A 23,128-nucleotide genomic window follows, 5' to 3' on the forward strand; every position below is an offset into this window, starting at 1 on the left:
CTGGTTGAGTAATAGCTGGTTGACTGAGTGGCTGACTGACTGCTTGACTGACTCAGTGGTATCTGACCGGCTGACTGACAAGATGATTAACTCACCGTAACCTCACTGGCCCGTGGAGTTGTTTACTGCCTTGCTGACCAACTGACGAGTGATCTATGGCTCAGCTTACTCACTGTAACTTGACTCTCTAACAAACAAAATTTCCTTGACCTTATCAGTTGTTTACTGAGTGGTTGCTTGGCAGGCTGACCCACTGGCTAACTGGCTAACTGACGTGGTGCTTAACTAGTGATTAACTGGGTAAGGGACTAGTCAACTGACTTATCACAGACTAATTGACGGATATGTTGACCGAATCACTTGTACCTGACTAGCTCACTGACCGGCTCAGTGCTTTGCCGGGTGACTGTTTAATATCTGGCTAACTGACCATAGATTGACTGTCTGTCTAATTGGGTAACTTAGTGGCTAAATCATAGGATGACGTCTTTATTTACTGCCTCGCAGACTGACTACTTGACTAATTTTTATAACTGACTGGTTGACTGACTTCCTGACCATTTCACGTGTAACTGTCTTACTGATTGGTGACTGTCTCCCTGCCTGACTGACTGACCAGTTGACTGCTAACCTACTGATATCTGATCTGGTGACAGACTGCTTGGGTGCCTAGAAAACCGACAGGTTAATGACTAGGTGAAATTGTAGCTGGCTGACTGGATGAGTGAATTCTTATCTGGGTTAATGATACCTGGCTACTTAACAGATTGGCTGCCTGATTGACGGTATTACTTCTTACTGACTGACGAACGACAACATAGGGGATGTTTTGACTGCCTCACTTGTGTCCGATTGGCTATTTGACTTGGTAACTGAGCTGTTGACCAACTGGTGACTGAATGGTTAACTTACTGGTGACTGGCTGGCCACCGGAATGAATAACGTACTCACTGGTACCTGAGCGGCTGCCTGACTGTTTGACTGAATGAATGACTGAGAGGTTGAGAGACTGAGTTAATGGTTTCTTACGGAAGAGTGACTGGCTGACCACGTTGCTGACTCGACTCTTTGGCCGTCTTGTGACTAACTTGCTTTTTGACTGGTGACAGACTGACTCACCGACTGGTTGACTGGCCGCGTGATTATCGTGTTGACAGACTTACTACTGGCTGACTAGTGTCTGACTGTCTACTTGGTTGAGTCATTCACTGGAACCTGATCAACTGACTGACTTGTTGACCGTCTTGTTGGCCGAATGGTAATTAATTGCCATACTGAGTGGTAACTGACTAGCTGATTGAGTGCCTGTGACTGACCAACGGAGAAAATTCCTCGTACTTGACCGGTTAAATATCTAGTACGCTTCCTCGCTGACCCCACTAGCTGTAGACTGGCTTAGTGATTAGTTGACTGAGTGGTTGAGTGCATTCCTTATGTCTGCCTGTGTCTCTGATTGTTTGACTGACTTGCGGACCAATTGGTGAATGACTCGCGAACTAACTGTCCAACTCACTGCCGAATTGCTGGCTGACTGATTGGTTTAGCACGCTGTTCGGCGACTTGTGAGTGACTTGATAAATGACGGGTGACTAACTGTGTGACTGACTGGTTGACTAATCGGCTTACTTACTGACTGAGGTAATGGTCACTGACTCATTGACTAGTTGACTAACTTACTCTTACCTGATGGGCTGACTGACTGTTTGATGGACTTACTGGTACCTGACTAGCAACCATAAGCACAGGCTAATTGAATGGTTAACTAACTGGTTCAGGGACTCACTAGTAGCCGGTCAACTCACCGAATGTTTGCCTGAGCGGTTGACTGACTGGTCGACTAACCTGGTGACCGATCGGTGAATCACTATTTAACTGAATGTCTGAGTAACTGACTGGTGATCTGTTATACTAGTGACAAACTGGTTTACTGAGGCACTGGTACCGAATCCGCTGACTGTCCGGTCGATTGACTTCTGGAGTGTCTGGCTTTCTTGTTACTGACTGGCTGACTGAGTTGACTGACTGAGCCAGATTTGCTGGCACTTGACAGGTTGACTATCTGGATCGCTGGCTGGCTGACCTTACTAGCAATTCACTGTCTTCGTGATTTGTTGAATGAGTGGTTCATTGAATTGCCGGTTTCTGACTGTGTATTTAAATAGTTGACTAACTTGCTGACCGATTGGTGAATGACCGACTTACTGACTGTCCGACTGACTACCTAGTGACAGACTGACTGGTAACTGACTTGATAACCGGCTGGTGACCGACCGGCTGGTGACCGACCGGCTCACTGATCACTGATTGTCTTACTGACTGGTTGACTTTCTCGGTGGTTAGCTTATCAGTTCACTGTCTACTTGACAAACTCCCTGGTTCCTGATGGTTCGCTATTGATTGGGTGACTATCTGGTTAACTGACTTGCTGCGCGACTGCTGACTGACTGGGCTACGTATTGGCTAACTGATCGAAGATGGCTTGACTGAATGACTAGATGACTGACTCACTGCGTACGAACGGATTGCTAGAATAACTCACTACGAACTAAGAGACCGACTTACTGGTTCAGTGTCTTGATGACTGAGTTCTTATTGATGGTAAGCGAAGGAGACTGAGTGTCTCACTGATTAGTTGGACTTACTGGCCAAGTAATAAGTTATTTGCCTGATTGATTGACTCTACAACTGACTGGTCGACTAACCTGGTGACTGACCTACAGGTACTTGCCATAGTGACTAAGTAGACTTACTTATTTGTACCTGACCTTCCGACTAGCTGTTTGACTGCTTTGCAGGTGACTGCCTTGATTACTGAGTAGGGACTCTTTGAATGACTGGTTGACTGACTCATTGGTACTTGCCCAGCTGACCCACTGTTTGACTGACTCACTGGCGCCATATGCTTTAATTGGCCTATTGACTTCCTGACCGACTGCTGACTTACTGGCCCTCTATCTAGGGGTTGACCTACTAAAGGATTGGTTTAGTGTCTCAGTGGTACCTGACTAGCTGATTAACAAGCTGACTTGCTAAACAATGGACTGACTGATTCACTGTCTGAATCACAGATTGGATGGGTGCTTAACTGACTTGTAACTTAGAAACTTAGCAATTACTTAGTGACTGACTGACTGACATGTTGACTAAGAGTTTAGGTAAGTCTTTTGTTGAATTAAAGGTTTAATTGGCCTATTGACTTCCTGACCGACTGCTGACTTACTGGCCCTCTATCTAGGGGTTGACCTACTAAAGGATTGGTTTAGTGACTCAGTGGTACCTGACTAGCTGATTAAAAAGCTGACTTGCTAAACAATGGACTGACTGATTCACTGTCTGAATCACAGATTGGATGGGTGCTTAACTGACTTGTAACTTAGAAACTTAACAATTACTTAGTGACTGACACTGACATGTTGACTAAGAGTTTAGGTAAGTCTTTTGTTGAATTAAAGGTTGGTTGGCTAAATGGTTCACTGACTTGCTGATTAACTGGCTGACTGACTGATAGATTAACACGCTAACGGGAAGGGTGACTTAGCGTTTGACAGAAAGGGTGATTGAGTTCTTGACCAGTGAGGTGGCAGACTGGTCGACTGATTCTCTGACTGATTGGATGACTGATTGGCTAACTGAATTCCTCACTAGCGTGTTGAGCGCATTGCATACTAACTGACTGCCTGACAAGCTGAATGGGTGACTGGTTGTTGACGAACCGCTTCATTAGCTGACTGATTTACTGACTAGTTGAAAGGTGGACTAACGAATTGGTGACTGCTATAATGAATAGCTGGTCAACTCATTGTCTCGATTATAGGTTAACTTATTGGCTAACTGATTGGCTGATCGAGTGGTTTAATAACTGACTGAACTACTGATTGACTGATGGTTTAATGGACTGGCTTACTTAACCGTTGACTCAGTAGCTGAGTGAGCGGTGATTCACAAACTAGTGGTGACTAACTCTCTGACTGTAGAGTGAGTATGTGGTTTTCTGACCGTTTGTCTGACAAACTGGAGGGTGGAGCGTCACTTAGCCAGTGTTTCACCAATCGGTCCGCACGTGAGTCAAACTTTCAGAGACAAAAGCAGATATAAGAAATACACACAACCACTCAGTCAACTAATCACTAAGCCAGTCTACAGCTGGTTTAGGGTTAGGGTTAAGGCGCCCACTTCTCATTTCCGCCATCTTGGATTTTTTTCCAAAGGGGTAGCATGGTACTTTTGGTCAAAAGTTTTATTGTCTAAAATGCTTTCTTATTGTTTGATTATCATTAAAAGGAGTTAGCATTGTCTAAAAAGTATTCTTTCGGTGTACAAATGGTTTTACACTTAAACCTTTACTGAAGAAGTTCAGTCTTTCAAAATTCCGACGATCACAGTTCCAAAGACTGTAACTCAGTCATTTCGCAATGCAGGATACTCGTATTTATTACGCAAGTAGTTCAATGCTATGCCCAACAGTGTAATAAGCTTCATGGCTTAAGCACGAATGGTTCAAACGTTAGATGGGGTTAGGGTTAATGCACCACCTTGGTGCGTATTCCTTGGCGATGGTTCAAATCTCCTCGGCGATCGTTCATATCTTCTCGGAGTCCTCCAACCCCCATAACTCTGTAGTTTCTTAATGAAGTAACTTTATATTTCATACGAAACTTTTTCAAATCAATGTTGCGTAGTGTGACAAGTTTTATGGCTTAAGCATGAATGGGGGAGAAGTTAGATGGGGCTAGGGTTAACGTACCACCTTACTTCACATCCTCTCGGTGTAGGTTTTTATCTCCTCGACGATAGTTCATATCCTGTCGCAATGTTTCATCCCTAAATCTCTGTTCTTTGTAAATTAAATAACTTCATATTTGATACCAAACTAGTTAAATCCAATGGCCAATAGTGTCACACGTTCCATGGCTTAAGAATGAATGAGACAAAAAGTTACGTGGGGTTAGGGTTAGGGGACCCTCTCTTTATTTCCGCCATCTTGGATTTTTTCCAAGAATGGAATGACTGACTGACAGGTTGATTGACTGGCTAACTGACTTGTTGACCGACTAGTAACTGACTAGGTAACTTAATGGTGATTGACTGGCTAACTTACTAACAGACTGATTGGTGACTGAGTTATTGATTGACTGGTATCTAACTGGCTAATGGACTGGCTAACCGACTTGTAATTGACAGACGGACTGACTGACTGGTTGACTGCTTTCCTCACCGACTGATAGTTGCCTGCTTCAGTGACTGGCAGACTGAATCACATGTTGAGCGAGTTACTGTTACCAGACTGGTTCACTCCCCTGTTGGCCGACATCCAACTGACTGTCTAACTGACTGGTAAACGACTGATTGACCGACCAAGTTACACCTGGAGGGCTGGCTGACTAGTGACTAACTAGATAATTGATCCCTTAACTTAATGGTTGACTGATTCACTGGTACTTGACCGGCTAACTGACTGGTTTACTGACTTCCTAACCTCATTTAACTTTTGACCCTAAAACTCTTCAATGACTTTTAATATCGCCTAATCTTTTGTGCTGATATGGCCTCCTTTTTTCGTGCTCATATCGCCCAATTTGTTGTGCTGATATCGCCCAATTTTCAATAGTCGTAGTCTCAGACAGTCATACCCATAAACATAGTCCCACTTATAGGAAGGGTCATTGAAATACTGATAGTCATAGTCATAGTCATAGACAGTCATAGTCATAGTGTAGGTCGCAGTCTAAGTCATAGTCATAGTTATAGGAATTGTAAGGGGATATGAACCATCGCCGACGGCATATGAATCAAGGTGGCACGTTAACCCTAACCCCATCTTACTTTTGAACCATTCGTGCTGAAGCCATGAAACTTGCCACACTGTTGAACATTACATTGAACTATTTGCGTGATAAATATGGGTATATTGCAAAGCGGAATAACAGAGTTCCAATCTTTGGTCCCTGAATTTTGAAAGATTGAAATTCTTCAGTAAGGGTTTAGGTGTTTAAAACCATTCGTACACCGAGAAAAGTACTTTTCAGACAATAGTAACTCTTTTTAATGATATTCCAACAACACGAGAGCGTTTTAAACACTGAAAATTTTGACCATGCTACCCCTTTCAAAAAAATTTAAGATGGTGGAAATGAAACGAGGGTCCCTTAAAACTAGACTAATTTAACGTTTGACTTATTCATGCTTACGCCATTAAACTTGTTACATTGGTGGTTATTGGATTGAAGTAGGTTGGTATGAAACATGAAGATATTTTATGCAGAAGCAACACAGTTATAGTGGTTGGAAGATTTCTGAGGGAGATGAGCGATCGCCGGGGGGATATGAACCAAGGTGGTCTAACTTAAAAACCATTCCTGGTTAAGCAGTGAAATTTAGTACACCATTAGACATGACTTGAAGTAGTTTGGTGATATAAAGGTATTTGATTCATAAACAAGATAGTTATTGGGGTTGAACCATTACGAGAGAATATGCAACATCGCTGAGGGGATATGAACCATCGCCAAGAATATATGAACCAAAGTGGTACGTCAACCCTAACCCCATGTAATTTTTGAACCATTCGTACTTAAGCTACGAGCCTTGCAACACTGTTGGGCATTTCATTGAACTACTTGCTTGATAAATATGAGTATATTGCATTCCTAAGTAGCAGAGTTACATTCCTTGTAACTTTGACCATCTACATTTTGAAAGACTGAAATTTTTTTAAGTTAGGGTTTAGATGTTTAAAACCATTTGTACACCGAACATAGGACTTATCAGACAATATTAACTCTTTTTAATGATAATCAAAGAATAAGAAAGCGTTTTAGACATTGAAAAGTTTGACCAAAAGTACCATACTACCCCTTTGAAAAAGATCGAAGATGGCGGAAATGAAACGACGGTGCCTTAACCCTAACCCAATGTAGCTTTTAACCCATTCCTGCTGAAGCCATGAAATTTGTCACACTGTTGGGCATTGTATTGAACTACTTGTGTGATAGATATGAGTATATTGCATTACGGAATGACAGAGTTCCAAACTTTGGAACTGTGGACATCCAAATTTTGAAAGACTGAAATTCTTAAGTGAGGGTTTAGATGTTTAAAACCATTTGTACACCAAAGAAAGTACTTTTGAGACAAGAGTAACTCTTTTTAATGATAATCAAACAATAAGAAAGCGTTTTAGACCATGAAAAATTTGACCAAAAGTACAATGCTACCCCTTTGGAAAAAAATCCAGGATAGCGGAAATGAAAAGAGGGTCCACTAACCCTAACCCCCTCTAACTTTTAACTTCTTCATGCTTAAACCATTATACTTCTCACACTAGTGGTCTTTGGATTCAACTAGGTTGGTATGAAACAAGAACATATTTTATGCAGAAGCAACAGATATTCTTAAGAGAAATTATATATTTCTGCTTAAGTCCTCAGATCTACTACACCATTAGACACTGAATTGAACTAGTTTGGTGTTAAGTATTACATTATCTCATATACAATTAACAGCGTTATAGGGGTTGAATAATTGGGAGAGAATATGCGGCATCACCAAGGGGATATCATCCATCGCCGAGGAGATATGAACCAAGGTGGTACGTTAACCCTAACCCCATCTAACTTTTGAACCATTCCTGCTTAAGCCATGAACCTGGTGACACTGTTGGGCACTGCATTGAACTACTTGTGTGATGAATATGAGTATATTGCATTACGGAATGACAGAGTTCCAGTCTTTGGAACAGTGACCATCTGAATTTTGAAAGACTGAAATTCTTAAATAAGGGTTTACGTGTTGAAAACAATTTCTACACCGGTAAAAAATACTTTTCAGAAAATAGTAACTCTTTTTAATGATAATCAAACAAGAAGAACGCGTTTTAGACAATGAAAGGTTTGACCAAAAGTACCATGCTACCCCTTAGGAAAAAAATCCAAGATGGCGGAAATGAAAAGAGGGTCCCTTAACCCTAACCCCATATAACTGTTGACTTATTCATGCTCAAGCCATTACACTTCTCACACTAGTAATCCTTGGATTCAACTAGTTTGGTATTAAACAAGAACAAATTTTATGTGGAAGCAACAGAGTTATAGGGGTTAGAAGATTGCGAGGGGATATGAACCATCGCCGAGGAGATATGAGCCAAGCGGTTAGGTTAACCCTAACCCCTTCTCACTTATAAACAATTCCTGCTTAAGCCCTGAAATTTATTACACCATTAGACATTGAATTGAACTAGTTTGGTGTTAAGTATTACGTTATTTCATTTAGAATTAACAGCGTTATAGGGGTTTAATAAAGGGAGAGAATATGCACTATCTCCGAGGGGATATCAACCATCGCCGAGGGGATATGAACCAAGGCGGTACGTTAACCCTAACCACATCTAACTTTTGAACCATTCCCGTTTAAGCCATGAACCTGGTGACACTTTTGGGCACTGCATTGAAATACTTGTTTGATAAATATGAGTATATTGCATTACCGAATGAGAGAGTTCCAGTCCTTGGAACTGTGACCCTAACCCTAACCCCACGTAACTTTTGTCTCATTCATTCTTAAGCCTTGAAACGTGTGACACTATTGGCCATTGGATTGAACTAGTTTGGTATGAAATATGAAGGTATTTGATTTAGAAAAAAACAGAGGTTTAGGGCATGAAACATTGCGACAGGATATGAACCATCGCCGAGGGGATATAAACCTACACCGAGAGGATGTGAAATAAGGTGGTACGTTAACCCTAACCCCGTCTATCTTTTGAACGATTCGTGCTTGAGCCATGAGTCTTATTACACTGTTGGGCTTAGCATGGAACTGCTTGAGTGATAAATATGAGTATCGTGCATTCCGAAATGACTGAGTTGCAGTCTTTGGAACTGTGACCGTCTGGATTTTTAAAGACTGAACTTCTTATGTAAAGGTTTATGTGATTAAAACCATTTGTACACCGAGAAAAGTAATTTTCAGACAATAGTAACTCTTTTTAATGATAATCAAACAATAAGAGTTTTTTAGACAATGAAACTTTTGATCAAAAGTACCATGCTACCACTCTGGCAAAAAATCCAAGATGGCGGAAATGAAAAGAGGGTGCCTTAACCCTAGCCCCATCTGTCTTTTGACTTATTCATGCTTAAGCCATTACACTTCTCACACTAGTGGTCATTGGATTCAACTAGTTTGGTATGAAACAAGAACATATTTCATGCGGAAGCTACAGAGTTATAGAGGTTGAAAGATTGCGAGGGGATATAAACCATCGCCGCGGCCGGTTGGATATGAACAATCGTCGAGGGGGTGTGAACCAAGGTGGCACGTTAACCCTAACCTCATCTAACTTTTGAACCATTGAAACTTAAGTCATGAAGTTTTCAAACTATTGTTCTTTGCATTGAACTAGTTTGGTATGATATATAAAGTTATTTCATGCAGAAACAACAGAGTTACAGCGGTTGGAAGATTGAGAGGCTGCACAGCTGATTTGCCCACGTATGCTGATTTGCTCCCTTTTTGTGCTGAACTGCCCACTTTGTACGCTGATATGCCCTCGTATGTTATAGGGTCATTTGGGCCTGAACAAAAACAACAAACATCAAGCTTGCAAAAACAACAAGCTATTGGAGCTATAAATGACAACGGATTTCATTGAGGAATAACAGAACTACAATCTTCCAAAGTGTGACCCTTTAAATTGTAAAAATTACTGAATTTTTTAACTAAGGGTGTACGCGTTGAAAATGATTTTTACATCGAAAAACTACTTTTAAGCCAATAGTAACTCTCTTTAATGATAAGTAAACAAAGAGAAAGCGTTTTAGAGACTGAAAATTTTGACCAATTTAGAGAAATTCTAAGTCTATCACTAAGACTTGAGGACCTTGACACTGTAACTTTGTTGTTAAATGCGCGGTCGCATGGAAATAAATTTATCTTTCATACCAACCTAGCTCAATCCAATAGACAATAGTGTAACAAGTTTCATGGCTTAAGCATGAATAAGTCAAAAGTTAGATGGGATTAGGGTTAAGGGACCCTCTTTTCATTTCCGCCATCTTGAATTTTTTTTCCAAAGGGGTAGCATGGTGCTTTTGGTCAAAGTTTTCAGTGTCTAAAACGCTTGTTTATTGTTTGATTATCAATAAAAAGGGTTACTATTGTCTGAAAAGTACTTTTTTTGTGTGCAACTGGTTCTAAACACCTTAACCCTAACTTAGGGATTTCAGTCTTTCATAATTTAGATTGCCAAAGATTGGAACTCTGTCATTCCGTAGTGCAATATACTCATATTTATCACACAAGTAGTTCAATGCAATACCCAACAGTGTGAGTTACTTTTACCTGAGTGGTTCACTCCGTTGATATCCGACTTCCAACTGACTGTCTAACTGACTGGTTAGCGACTGATTGACCGACCCAATAGCACCTGAAGGGCAGGCTGACTGGTGACTAACTAGATGATTGCTTGGTTGACCTACTGGTTAACTTACTCACTAGTACTTGACCAACTTATGATTTAGGGTTAGATTCCTTGTTCACTTCCCCTGGACTGAGATGTTCAGTTCCCCTCGGTGATGTTCAGTTCCTCTCGGCAATGTTTAGTTCCCCTGTTTTTGTTCATTTCCCCTGGTCGGCACCGTACAGTTCCCCTCGGTACTGTTCAGTTCCCCTCGTCAATGTTCAGCTCCCCTCGTTAACGTTCAGTACCCCTCCTATGTTCAGTTCTCTTCGTCAAAATTTTGGCAAAACATGTGTTAGATCGTCAGCAAGTGTAGAGAACCACGTAAGTTTTGGCACAGCCACTAGTAATAAGACGCAGCTTATGCTGATAAAGATTGATAAGGCTTCGTTTATGTTTAGAACAAGTTTTATAAAAGAGAAGGACAGAAATTTTTAGGCGAAGTTTTGGGAAAGGGGGTACCTTACATCTAACTTTTGTACCATTCATGCTTAAGACATGACACTTACTACACTATTTGTCATGACATTGAAGTACTTGCTTGATAAATATAATTATATTTCATTGATGAAGAACACAAATGCAGTCTTTGGAAGTGTGACCATCTGAATGTGCTCATCTGCCCACCTGGTGCTGATCGGCCCACTTGAGGAGGTTTCCTTCATGCTTAAGCCACGAAACGTGACACACTATTGGTCGTTGCATTCTACTAGTTTGGTGTGAGATATGAAGTTATTTCATTCAGAAACAACAGAGTTATAGTGCTTTCAAGGTCGACAAGTGAAAGGTGAAAAATGGGCTAAGGGGTGTAGGTGAGAAAAACTCATTTTAAGGCTTGAAAACCACTTTCAAAGCCCTAGAAACCCGTTTTGGGCATCATTGAAACAATAGCGAGAGTCTGAGAGAGATTTGAAATTTTGACCAAAATAACCATGTTACCCCTTGGAAAAAAATCCAACATGGTAGACATAAGAAGAGGTGGGTTAACTTAAACTCCATCTAAGTTTTGAACCCTTCATATTTAAGCCATCCTATATGAAGGTATTTTGTATAGGTAGTCACATGATTTCGAGTGCAATTTGGAATAAATAAGCACGAGTAAATGTTCTAAAAGACTAACAAAATTGAAGACGCCCGTAGGGTGAGTGCAATTTGTGTTCTTATTTATTCCAAATTGCAGGAGAAAATCATCTGATTATCTATTAATAATATACATGAGAAAATACGAGGTAGCTTCTCATAACTACGTAGAAGAAAAGCGCGCGCATCACGTGCAAAATTAATTTATTCAAACCCTGCAAGTGACGTTGACCTTGACATCGACATTGACCAATCATCCTGACCAATCAGAATGTCTGGTTTGCCTCTTTCTTTGCACTGAATAAACTCTCTTCTGCACTGAATTAACTGAGAACTGCACTCATCTTAACCAATCAGAACTGAGAAATTTTTTTATGTATATTATTAATGCAGAAATAACAGAGTTATGGTGGTTGAAAGATTGAGAGCCTGCACGGCTGATTTGCCCACTTGTGCTGGTTTGCCCCATTTCTCTGCTGAACTGCCAACCTTCTGTGCTGATATGACTTCGTATGTCCTAGAGTCATTCGGGCGTCTAAAACTTTCAAACCCTTGAGCATACAGCAACGGGACAACATAATCATAGTCAACATTTCAAACTTCCACCTTTCCAAACTTTCAGCTTTTCAAACTTAAAACTTTTCAATGACTTTTAATATCGCCTCATCTTTTTGTGCTAATATCGCCTCATTTTTTGTGCTCATATCGCCCAATTTGTTGTGCTGATATCGCCCCATTTTTCGTAGTCATAGTCTCAGACAGTGTAAGTCATAGTCATAGCTATAGGAATTGTAATAAGATATGAACCATCGCCGACGGCATATGAAACAAGGTGGTACATTAACCCTTAACCCTATCTAACTTTTGAACCATTCGTGCTGAAGCCATGAAACTAGCCACACTGTTGAACGTTACATTGAACTATTTGCGTGATAAATATGGTTATATTGCATTGCAGAATGACAGAGTTCCAATCTTTGGTCCTGTGACCATCGGAATTTTGAAAGAGTGAAAATCTTCAGTAACGGTTTAGGTGTTTAAAACCATTTGTACATCGAAAAAAATTACTTTTCAGACAATAGTAACTCTTTTTAACGATAATCCAACAATACGAAAGCGTTTTAAACACTTAAAAATTTGACCACGAGTACCATCCTACCCCTAAAAAAAATTCAAGGTAGCGGAAATGAAAAGAGGGTCCCTTAACACTAACCCCATTTAACTTTTGACTCATTCATACTTAAGCCATCAAACTTTTCACACAAGTTGTCATTGCAGTGAACAAAATTGGTATGAAACAGGAAGATATTTTATGCAGAAGCAACACAGTTATAGTGGTTGGAAGATTTCTGGGGGAGATGAGCCATCGCCGAGGGGATATGAACCAAGGTGGTAGATTAACCCTAACCCAATCTAACTTAAAAACCATTCCTGCCTAAGCAGTGAAATTTATTACACAATTAGACATTGAATTGAACTAGTTTGGTACTAGATATCAAGGTATTTGATTCAGAAACAAGAGAGTTATAGGGGCTGAACGATTGCGAGAGAATATGCAACATCGCCGAGTGGATATGAACCATCGCCGAGGAGATAGGAACCAAAGTTGTACGTTAACCCTAACCCCATGTAATTTTTGAACCATTCGTACTTAGGCTACGAACCTTGTAACACTGTTGAGCATTTCATTGAACTACTTGCTTGATAAATATGAGTATATTGCATTGCTAAGTAACAGAGTTACATTCCTTGGAACTGTGACCATCTAAATTTTTAAAGACTGAAATTCCTACGTAGGGGTTTAGATGTTTAAAACCATTTGTACACAGAACATAGTACTTATCAGACAATAGTAACTCTTTTTACTGATAATCAAACAATAAGAAAGCGTTTTATACACTGAAATTTTGGACCAAAAGTACCATACTACCCCTTTGGAAAACAATCCAAGATAGCGGAAATGAAAAGACGGTGCCTTAACCCTAACCCCATGTAACTTTTAATCCATTCCTTCTGAAGCCATGAAATTTGTCACAGTGATGAGCATTGCATTGAACTGCTTGTGTGATAAATATGAGTATATTGCATTACGGAATGACTGAGTTCCATTCTTTGGAACTGTGAACATCTAAATTTTGTTAAGTTAGGGTTTAGGTGTTTAAAACCATCTGTTCACCAATAAAAAGTACTTTTCAGACAATAGTAACTATTTTTAATGATAATCAAGCAATAAGAAAGCGTTTTAGACTCTGAAACTTTTGACCAAAAGTACCATGCTACCCCTTTGGAAAAAAATCTAAGATGGCGGAAATGAAAAGAGGGTCTATTAACCCTAACCCCCTCTAACTTTTAACTTATTCATGCTTAAACCATTATACCTCTCACACTAGTGCTCATTGGATTCAACTAGTTTGGTATGTAACAAGAACATATTTTATGCGGAAGTAACAGAGTTATAGGGGTTGCAGGATTCCGAGGGGATATGAACCATCGCCGACACGATATGACCAAGGGTGTACCCTAAGATCATCTCACTTTTAAACAATTCCTGCTTAAGTCTTGAAATCTATTACACCATTAGACATTGAGATAGAATAAATATATGAAAATCATATATTTTGAACTGCGGTATTTGATACCGCAGTTCAAAATATATGATTTTCATATATTTATTCTATCTCATTTATCACTTTCACGGGTTCATTACGAATCAACTTAACGGCCTGCTCTCAGTTGGCTTGTTAGCTCAATTGGTTAGAGCGCTGCACTAGTATCGCAGAGGTCAGTGGTTCGAGTCCCGTACAGGCCTGATTTTTTTCAGGTCTGAACTTCGCTATTGCTCAAATAGCGCTATCTACTGCGAGGATCGTCCATCATACGTATCAAATACCGCAGTTCAAAATATATGATTTTCATATATTTATTCTATCTCATTTATCACTTTCACGGGTTCATTACGAATCAACTTAACGGCCTGCTCTCAGTTGGCTTGTTAGCTCAATTGGTTAGAGCGCTGCACTAGTATCGCAGAGGTCAGTGGTTCGAGTCCCGTACAGGCCTGATTTTTTTTCAGGTCTGAATTTCGCTATTGCTCAAATAGCGCTATCTACTGCGAGGATCGTCTATCATACGTATCAAATACCGCAGTTCAAAATATATGATTTTCATATATTTATTCTATCTCATTTATCACTTTCACGGGTTCATTACGAATCAACTTAACGGCCTGCTCTCAGTTGGCTTGTTAGCTCAATTGGTTAGAGCGCTGCACTAGTATCGCAGAGGTCAGTGGTTCGAGTCCCGTACAGGCCTGATTTTTTTTCAGGTCTGAATTTCGCTATTGCTCAAATAGCGCTATCTACTGCGAGGATCGTCTATCATACGTATCAAATACCGCAGTTCAAAATATATGATTTTCATATATTTATTCTATCTCATTTATCACTTTCACGGGTTCATTACGAATCAACTTAACGGCCTGCTCTCAGTTGGCTTGTTAGCTCAGTTGGTTAGAGCGCTGCACTAGTATCGCAGAGGTCAGTGGTTCGAGTCCCGTACAGACCTGATTTTTTTCAGGTCTGAATTTCGCTATTGCTCAAATAGCGCTATCTCCTGCGAGGATCGTCCATCATACGTATTAGACATTGAATTGAACTAGTTTGGTGTTAGGTATTACGTTATTTCATTTAGAATTAACAGTGCTATGGGGCTTGAATAATTGAGAGAGAATATGCACCATCGCCGAGGGGATATCAGCCATCGCCGGGGGGATATGAACCAAGGCGATACGTTAACCCTAACCCCATATAACTATTGAACCATTTCTGCTTAAGCCATGCACCTGGTGACACTGTTAGACATTGCATTGAAATACTTGTCTCATAAATATGAGTATATTGCACTACGGAATGAGAGAGTTCCAGTCTTTGGAATTGTGACCATCTGAATTTTGAAAGACTGAAATTCTTAAGTAAGGGTTCACGTGTTGAAAACAATTTTTACACGGAAAAAAATACTTTTCAGACAGTAGTAACTCTTTTTAATAATAATCAAACAAAAGGAAAACTTTTTAGACACTGAAAAGTTTGACCTGAAGTACCATGGTATTCCTTTGGAAAAAATCCAAGATGGCGGAAATTAAAAGAGGGTTCTCTAACCCCACGTAATTTTTGTCTCATTCATTCTTAAGCCATGGAACGTATGACACTATAGGCCATTGGATTGAACTAGGTTGGTATGAAATATAAAGCTATTTAATTTAGAAAAAACAAAGGTTTCGGGGATGAAACATTGCGACAGGATATGAACTATCGCCGAGGGAATTTAACCCTACACCGAGAGGATGTGAAATAAGGTGGTACGTTAACCCTAACCCCATCTCACTTCTGCCCCATTGATGCATAAGCCATGAAACGTGTCACACTACGAAACATTGATTTGAAATAGTTTGGGATGAAAGATAAAGTTATTTCGTTTAGAAACTACAGAGTTATAAGGGTTGGACGACTCCGAGAGGATATGAACTATCGCCGAGGAAATATCAACCATCGCCGAGGGATGTGAACCAAAGTGGTGCATTAACCCTAACCCCATCTAACTTTTGAACCATTCGTGCTTAAGCCATGAAGCTTATTACACTGTTGGGCATAGCATTGAACTACTTGCGTGATAAATACGAGTAGCCTGTATTGCGAAATGACTGAGTTACAGTCTTTGGAACTGTGATCGTCGGAATTTTGAAAGACTGAACTTCTTCAGTAAAGGTTTAAGTGTAAAACCATTTGTACACCGAAAGAATACTTTTTAGACAATGCTAACTCCTTTTAATGATAATCAAACAATAAGAAAGCATTTTAGACAATAAAACTTTTGACCAAAAGTACCATGCTACCCCTTTGGAAAAAAATCCAAGATGGCGGAAATGAGAAGTGGGCGCCTTAACCCTAACCCTAAACCAGCTGTAGACCGGCTTAGTGATTAGTTGACTGAGTGGTTGTGTGTATTTCTTATATCTGCTTTTGTCTCTGAAGCTTATTACACTGTTGGGCATAGCATTGAACTACTTGCGTGATAAATACGAGTATCCTGTATTGCGAAATGACTGAGTTACAGTCTTGGAACTGTGACCGTCAATTTTTCAAGACTGAACTTCTTAACTAAAGGTTTAGGTACAATGTATATATGAAGTTCATATATTTGGAACAACGGTACGTGTGATGCATGATCCTCGCAGTAGAGAGCGCTATTTATGCAATAACGAAAATCAGGCCTGTATCACTGACCTCTCCGATACTAGTGCAGCGCTCTACCAGTTGAGCTAACAAGCCAACTAGGTGCAGGCCGCTAAGTTGATTCCTAATAAACGAATATCATGCATCACACGTATCCAGTACCGCACATCTACTGCGAGGATCATGCATCACACGTATCTAATACCGCAGTTCAAATTATATGAACTTCATATATATATATTGTATCTGATTTATCATGACATGACCCAGGTCAGTGAGCCGGTCAAGTACCAGTAAGTAAATAAACCAGTCACTCATCCAGTCAGCCATTAGTCACAGACGCAAATAACTCAGTTGCGCCGGTTTTTAAAACACTTTCTAGATAGAGGCCAAAACGCCCTTTTTTCGTCAAAATTTTGTCATAGTGAACCGGTGAAAGTCTGAGTAGATGTTTCATGTTACAATGTTGCTTCAATTCCATCTTCCAGAAAATTCATCTATTGACTGACATGAGATACCTTTTAAAACCCCTTTAAGGCCAATAACAACATCGACTAAACTTTAAAACTAACGAGAAAACTTGATTGATGTTTGTAATTTATTTCTGTAGTTTACACGTACAAATGAGATCCAGTTATTTTTTCTAGGTTTCTACAAACATCTTCATTATTGAATTGTAAGTCTCTCTTAATCATCACGTTTGAAAAGTGATCTTCTCCTAGCTTGTCTTCGTTTAAATCAAACTTGGGCAGCTCAAAAGAAAAACAGGTGCAAGATAAATTTTGTATCTCAGTAGCTAGAGTTTCCAAGATCATGCATGAGACACTGACATTATATGCAGTTACCACAGAAGTTACCGAATTAGATAACAGAAAAGTATTAAAAAGACACCGTGTATCAATAACGAAACGCGAATTGTCGAAAGACAAGTAAGAAATAACAGAAGAAAGAAAGAGAGAAATAAACTGGAGTTGAAAGTGACTCCTTTTTAATCTTCTACGCTTACCAGTGAAGAGTGACACGTTGGAGAACTTTGTGGGAGCAGTTCCCCCTCGTCTCCTCTCCAACACAGACTGGTGCCTCAGTCCCCTATATAACCTCTTAGACAGCCAGTTTGCCGCTGTTTTGCTGTTTTTGCTGTTTTTATTTTTAATTCATGGAACATTATAAGCCAATTTACACAACCCGAATATAGCAGTGCTAATAAAGATAAATTGATAAACTGATAAATTTGATAAAGTTAAGGGCTACAAATACATTTACCGGAGCTCTGCTAGATCTATGTATGAAATAATGCATTTTTTCTTGTTTACAGACACTTTTTGCAAAACCGTGTTTTTTGAGCCCTATTTTGAGCTTGTTAACTTAGCACTTATTCGTAAAATTTCGCTAAAAACATTGCGTTTCCCCTAGATTTCGTATTTTCTTACAGATTTTAACGCAATCCAATGAAAAAAGTGGGTTTTCACTTGTTTCCAGATACGTTAAGTCTTGCTCAAGTCTGGCTGGAAACACAGTCTTTAAAAGTTATCTGTGAACAAGCCAAAAGCAATTTTTTTTAATAGAATGTGTCGAAATCTGTAAGAAAACACTAAAATTTGTTTGATACCCAATGTTTTCTACGGATTTTGACAAAAGACTGAGATCATCAAGTCTTGCTCAACTCGCGCTGAAAAGACGGTTTTGCAAAAGGTATATTGAAACAGGCCAAAAGTAATCTTTTTAAATAGATTTCGTTGAAATCCATAAAAAACACTAAAATTTGCTTAACACCCGACGTTTCCTGCGTGATTTAGCCAGAGAGAGGATTGGGTCAAGTCTTACTCAACTCGTACTGAAAGCACGCTTTTGCAAAAATTATCTAGAAACAAGCCAAAACCATCTATTTTGAAGAGAATGTGTTGAAATATGTAACAAAAAACAGAAATTTGCTAGATACGTGATATTTCCTACTTAATTTGGCTAGAGACCATAATGCGTCAAGTGTTGCTGACCTAGCACTGAAAACAGCAGTTTTGGGAAAAAGATGACCGACTGGAGACCAACTTGCAGACTGACTGGTGACTAACCTTGTAATTGAGTAGGTGCTTTTTTAGCTGACCGACTGGCTAACTGACTTAATGGTTCCTGATTGCCTGACAAAGTTTTTGACTAACTGGTTGACTGATTGACAGAATTACTGGTTAATGACTGGCGAGTTACTACGTGGCTGACAGGTTTCCTGGTGCCTGTTCACTGACTTGTTGACCGACTACTCACTGACTAGGTAACTTAATCCTGATTGACTGGGTAACTTACTAACAGACTGATTAGTGTCTGAGTGATTGATTGGCTGGTACCTGGCGCATTTCGCGGTCTGGCCAAATTTTCAAGAAACATTAGGTCTCAGGTAAACTTTAGTGTATTCCTACGGATTTTAACCGCTTCTGTTCAAAAAAAGTGGTTCTGGCCTGTTTGCAGATACTTTTAGCAAAACCGTATTTTGAGCGCGAGCTGAGCAAGACATGGCGCATTTCTACCAGCAAGTCAGTTAGCCAGTCAGAGAGCCAGTCAGTCCACCAGCTAGTCAGCGAGACAGTCACCAGTCAGATAACCAGTCTGTCCTCAGTCTGTTGGAAAGTCGATTCACCAGTCAGATAGCCAGTCAGGCACCATTGACACATTCCACCAATCAGTCAAAGATTCACTTGCCAGTGAGTGACCGATAGTAAGTCAGCTGGTCTAATACTAGTAAGTCAGACACCCTATTTTCCGAATAAGTCTGGCCAATCCGTAAATTACGTCAAGTCTTGCTCAACTCGCTCTGAAAATACGGTTTTGCAAAAGGTATCTGGAAAGAAGCCAAAACTATTTTCGTTCACTAGATTGGGTTGAAGTCCGTAAGAGTACACAAAACCTAACCTGGGACCCAATGTCTAGCGCGAAATGTGGCCAGAGTGCGAAATGCACCAAGTTTTGCTCAACTCGCCCTGAAAATACGTTTTTCCAAAAACTACCCTAAACCAGTGAAAACCAATTCTTTCGAGTAGATTGTGATAAAACCTGTAAAAAATTATTAAAATTTACTCGAGACGCGAAGCTTCCTCCAAAATTTGGTCAGAGGGTAAAATGCGCCAAGATTTGCTCAACTCGCGCTCAAAATACGGTTTTCCAAAATGTATCTGCAAGCAAGCCAAAACTAAGTTTTTCGAACAGAATGTGTTAAAATCCATAAGAATACACTAAAATTTACCCGAGAACCGATGTTTCGTGCAAAGTTTGGCTAGGGGGTGAAATGCGCCAAGTCTTGCTCAGTTTGCGCTCAAAATACGGTTTTGGAAAAAGTATCTGCAAACAGGTCAAAACCACTTTATTTGAAAAAAAAGTGTTACAATTGTTGGAATACACTAATATTTACCTGAGACTTGATGTTTCTTGCAAAATGTGGCCACAGCACGAAATGCGCCAAGTCTTGCTCAACTCGCCGTGAAAATACGGTTTTCCAAAAACTGTCCCTTAACAAGCCATAACCAATTCTTTCGACTAGATTGTGTTAATACCTGTTAGAAATTTACTCAAGACGGGATGCTTCCTTCAAAATTTGGTCAGAGGAAGGGATGCGCCAAGTGTTGCTCAGGTCGCTTTTACAAAATGTATCTGCAACTAAGCCAAAACCACCTTTTGTGAAGAGAATGTGTTAAAATCCATAAAAATACACTTAAATTAATCTGAGACCAACTGTTTCTTGCGAAATGTGGCCACGGCACACAATGCGCCAAGTATTGCTCAACTCGCCCTAGAAATTCTGTTTACCAAACACTATCCCAAAAAAGCCAAAACCAATTCTTTCGACTAGTTTGTGTTAAAACTTGTAAGAAATCATTAAAATTTACTCAAGACAAGATGCCTCCTGCAGAATTTGGCCAGATGGTGAAATACGCCAGGTCTTGCTCAGCTCGCGGCCAAAACATGGTTTCTGCGAACAAGCAAAAACTACCCCTTTTTAACAGAATAGGTGGTTTCCTAACTTAAGTTGGTAGTTAAGTGACTGGTACCATTACAGCTGACTGACTGGTTTAATAATAATAATAATAATAATAATAATAATAATAACGGTTTATTCACAGTATATCCACATAAAAAGGTGTGGCTCTTCATCTGTGAAGGCCTACGATACTAAAATTTAAGATTAAAACTAATTTATAATGACTAACTAAATTGTAATAGAAACTATACATGAAAGTAAATATGCAGAATATATTGGTTGGTGGTGGTGGTTGTTTCTATATCTTTACAAGGAAGACAAAGCGCGCGCCTTCAAGAACGCCTTGCAGAGCCTGCAGTATTCTTTAAAATCTGTGCAATTCCTTATATTTGCTGGCAATTCGTTAAAAATCATGGCTGCTGAATGCTGAAAGGTGCCCTGTACAAATGGAACATAAAGCCTTGGAGCAACACTGGAACGGAGATGCCTAACGGGTTTAACGACTTGCAAATTTAAATGGGAAGGCCAGTTATCAGAATACAGTGCTTTAAAAATAGTCTTTTGTAGTGAGTAGTCCCTTAGCTCCAGGATAGGTAGCCAGCCAAGATCCAAAATGGTAGATATACTGTTTACATATTTACAAGTGATGAAACTAGCCATAGCGAACTGGAGCCTTTGTAGTCTAGCTGAGAGGAACTTTGGTAGTGGATAAAAAACAATGTCACAGTAGCTTATTTTAGACAGAATTAATGTTTCTACCAAATGTTTCCGTAGTTTAAAATTAGTAAAGTTCCTTATTTTTCTTAAGGTTCTCAGAGTCGCATAACAAGATTTAAGAATAAAATTGGTATGAAATTCCCATTTAACGTTTGAGTCGATGTGTACTCCCAGGAGTTTTGTAACATTTATACGTTCCAGTGGTTTACCGAAGATTTCTAATCCCAACTCCAGATTTCCGAGAGAGTGAACATGAGCCATCTGTGGAGTTGAGATAAGAATGGCCTTGGTTTTCTTAGAATTTAGGGCCAAGTTTGAGTCATTTGACCAGGCGCCGAGGCCTGCCAGGGTTGCATTCATGCTTTCCGCTTGAGATGTGATCTGCGGTGTAGAACAGCTAGTGTATAATGTTGTATCGTCGGCATATTGGAAACTTTTGACTGTAGATGGAAGAATATCTTGAAGATCCGCGACGTAGAGATTGAACAACATCGGTCCAGAGAAGAAGGAGAAGACCATCCCACTGCGCAATAATGCAACCGATGAGATCTTCGAACTTGTCCAGCCATACCGGAGGTCTGTGCATGGCTTCTGACCGGTAAAAACTCCCCAGCAAAAGTTTACTGTGCTTGTTCTTTCCTTGAATTTCCAGCCAGAGGTGTTCCATGTCAGGTTGGGTGTTCTCGATGTCCTTTCGTCGCTTGTATTTTATATTGTCTCGAATATAAGCCCCCACCCCACCGCCCTTGACATTGTCCCGATTCCGAAATTCCCTCGAGAAACCAGGGAGTGAAACATATTCTAATCGATCCTTATTGTTCTTCATCCAGGTCTCACTTAGAGTTATGATATCAAGGGGGTATTTGTTGACTGTCAAAGCAAATTCATTAAATGTCGAAAGCATACTTTGCGTATTCAAGTGCATCAACTTCAGCGAGCTGGATTTATCGATCAATGTCTCTAATATCTCATCATTAGCTTGCATTTCGTAACAGGCCTCAGACGGGCCTGATTGGTCTAGATCACATTGACCATGGAAAGGCAGCATTGATAGCGCACAGTTACAACAGATCCACTTTCCGGGCAAGTTTGCCTTCACATGGTTAAAACTTGTTACACCAGCACAACGAAGATGAATTAAATCAAAGCATTTTTCACTTTCCAGGCGTCTATGATTTCTCTGTACAGTTTTCTCGCACTGGTAAGTCGCCGTACTATTAGAGTAATACGGAATCCTGGACTTTCCGTACTTTGTCTTTGTGTTATCAATGTAGCGCGACGAACTATGACGACAGTCGATCGACAACAAGAACGACAACTGCTCGCGAGGGAATTTGACTTGACTTCCAAGACACCTTTGCGTAAGGCATGCATGCTTATATTCCACGATGCACGATTTATCCGAATGCGAGACAATAGCCCGCGACCGAGAAGGCATTTTAATAAATGCAAAAGCAGACGGTTGAGTGAATTCGGCTTCCACACTGATCGGTCTGGTCTTTGGCGGAAAACCGCCTGAAACAACGTAGAATCTTGTTTTATCCAATCCATTTTGTGCCTCAGTTACCATTAGGCACAATAGCAAGATACTAATGCCTGAAGAAAAGGCCATGAGCATAAATAGATGATAAAATTCGCGGAAAATGTCGGAGCTCTAACAAGCACGTCTGCCGTAATTAA

At 40.0% G+C, this 23,128-nt stretch overlaps 1 protein-coding gene across 1 annotated transcript; it reads right to left on the reverse strand.

Annotated features, from left to right (window-relative positions):
• Positions 1-20,847: 20,847 nt before the first annotated feature.
• On the reverse strand, positions 20,848-22,217 carry LOC148732653 (uncharacterized). The gene has a single exon (XM_088759220.1). It carries the CDS (start codon positions 21,965-21,967, stop codon positions 21,038-21,040), a length of 930 nt encoding a protein of 309 aa, XP_088615346.1. The 5' UTR covers positions 21,968-22,217; the 3' UTR covers positions 20,848-21,037.
• Positions 22,218-23,128: the final 911 nt, after the last annotated feature.

This window comes from Stylophora pistillata, chromosome 4 (assembly GCF_964205215.1).
Source record: "Stylophora pistillata chromosome 4, jaStyPist1.2, whole genome shotgun sequence".
Taxonomy (NCBI): domain Eukaryota; kingdom Metazoa; phylum Cnidaria; class Anthozoa; order Scleractinia; family Pocilloporidae; genus Stylophora; species Stylophora pistillata.